Source organism: Didymella exigua (genome assembly GCF_010094145.1).
Source record: "Didymella exigua CBS 183.55 unplaced genomic scaffold M421scaffold_97, whole genome shotgun sequence".
Taxonomy (NCBI): domain Eukaryota; kingdom Fungi; phylum Ascomycota; class Dothideomycetes; order Pleosporales; family Didymellaceae; genus Didymella; species Didymella exigua.
Genome location: NW_022984871.1, coordinates 11,122 through 13,064, shown reverse-complemented (window position 1 = coordinate 13,064; position 1,943 = coordinate 11,122). Strand labels below are relative to the sequence as shown.

General features: G+C 53.7%; 2 protein-coding genes across 2 annotated transcripts; both read right to left on the bottom strand.

Annotated features, from left to right (window-relative positions):
* Positions 1–58: 58 nt before the first annotated feature.
* M421DRAFT_33210 (uncharacterized protein) lies at positions 59–445 on the bottom strand (the record flags this gene model as incomplete). Its single annotated transcript, XM_033589389.1, has 1 exon — positions 59–445. A coding segment is annotated over one exon (387 nt), but the record flags the coding sequence as incomplete, so codon positions are not given.
* A 555-nt stretch (positions 446–1,000) lies between these two features.
* M421DRAFT_427183 (uncharacterized protein) lies at positions 1,001–1,695 on the bottom strand. The gene is made up of 2 exons (XM_033594597.1): positions 1,379–1,695; positions 1,001–1,335 (listed from the first exon to the last, which is right to left on the bottom strand). Exons 1-2 carry the CDS (start codon positions 1,382–1,384, stop codon positions 1,156–1,158), a joined length of 186 nt encoding a protein of 61 aa, XP_033442453.1. The 5' UTR covers positions 1,385–1,695; the 3' UTR covers positions 1,001–1,155.
* Between the last annotated feature and the right edge of the window lie 248 nt (positions 1,696–1,943).

Below are 1,943 nucleotides of genomic sequence, written 5' to 3'. Positions count from 1 at the left end.
CCCACGCGCCCTGCGCATCGTGCCACACGTAGTCGCTGTAGTTCCCCCCAAGCACCTGCAGCGTCAGATACTCCTTAAACGGCTGCATGTGCACCAAGTACAATGCCATCACCTGCCCCAGCTGCAGTGGCAAGAAGCGCGGCACAATCTTTGGCTTGTCCCACTGCGACTGCGACTTGTGATAGCGGACAACTATCATTACCTGCCCATCTACAACAAAGATGTTGCGGTCCTGCAGTACACTGTTGCGGTGTCGAATTGTCGTGATCTCTGACCCCCTCCCTGGCTGCCCTGACGCGACGTGCACGCTGCAGAGTAGCACCTCCAAGAAGCGGTCAACCTGCCGTAAGTACTGCCGCACTGCCTTGACGCTCCACTGCCCGTCTGCACGCTTCAAGCGCTGGCCGCCCTCTGTGGTGAGTGCGCGCTTAAGCATCCACTCTAGCCCACCTAGCAGTTAGTTGCCTGGTGCATTGACAAACGACGTGCGTCGCTTTGTGAATGTAACATCATCAACTACCTACTTAAGATTAATAGTTACCCAGTCCTCCTCCTTTCCAATCCAGCACAGCTCCTGCAGCATCTGCTCTGCTTCAGCCAGCAAGTCTTGCGCCATCTTGCAGAAATGGCTGATAGCAATTGGACGACTGTTTAGATAAAACGTCTTTCTGTCCAGAGACCAGTGTGCGTTGCCTGAGTTGCCGGCGTTTAATCCAATGTGCTTGCCGTACGCGAGCATGCTGATCATCTCGCTCATCGGGCTGAACGAGCCATCTGCTAGATACCTCTGCCGCATCTCTACAAAGCGATCGCGGTCCAGCTCAGTTTGCGCGCTGCGCTGTGAGCCTGGGAGCAGCGCCTCAACTGCGACTACCCGCACGCAGTACACCATCCCTGCTAGCATATACAAGTAGTTCTTTGCTGTCCGCAAGCGGTCTGTGCCTGTATCATACCCAAGCACTGCCAGAAACTGAATTAGACTAGTAGACAGCGCTATAGGGTAATATGTTGTGAAGACAAACGAGCTGATTGACGCAAGAAGCGCCTCTGTCTAAGCTGCTCTGTTGTTGCCATCTAGCGCGTCCCATAGCTTGATCCTAAATAACTTCTGCTCGTCTGTCCACGTGAAGAGCTCACGTGCATCTTTCACCCTATCTAGCTGCGTTCGATTGCGTGTTGTACGTCGGGGCCGCGGGCTGTCACTATCAGCTTTACTGCTCTTGCCGTCATCGTCCTCCTCGCTGTCCTCCTCGCTGTCCTCCTCGCTGCCTGATGCTGAGCAGCTTTCTGCATAAGCGGCTGCATTCTGCTGCTCTCCAAAGCGCACAATCCGCTGCTCTTCGTCGGCTAGTACCCGCAGATAGAAGCTGACGAACCTCACCATGTAGCTTGTGTACACTGCCTGACTCTCCGGATTCTGCAAGCGCGCCAACGGTCGCACGTCTGGCTCCTCTCGCTTTGCGCTCTGCAGCCAGCGCCTCAACTCTTGCGGGAGCGTAGCTAGTCCTTTCACGCTTCTTTTGATCAGCCCTTCAGTCAGCTGAGCAGCCAGCTTGATCTTGCGCTCGCTGTGATTGGGCAGGCGGGCTTAATGCGCTAGATGAGCGAGATTCCAGTCCTTAAAGAACTCCAGCCAGCCTGTGCGCTTAAACCATCCCGTCTTGTCAGTCTTTGCAGCTTCTTCTAGTGTTTGCAGCTCTTCCTTAATTTCTTGTTGTGTTAATCTGTACTCAGCAAGCTGTGCCTAGACGTGGGTTTCCATCGCAGCGTCTTCGGGATCTCTAGCATCTATAAAACTAACAACAAAGTATTTCTGCAGTCCTCCAGTGCGGAAAAAGCTCTGCACCTTCACAGTCCTATAGAGCAAGCTTTTCTCTCCCACCCACGCTTGCTCATGATTTCGCTTGCAGTGCTTGCGCATCTTATCTTTGTTGATTGTGATC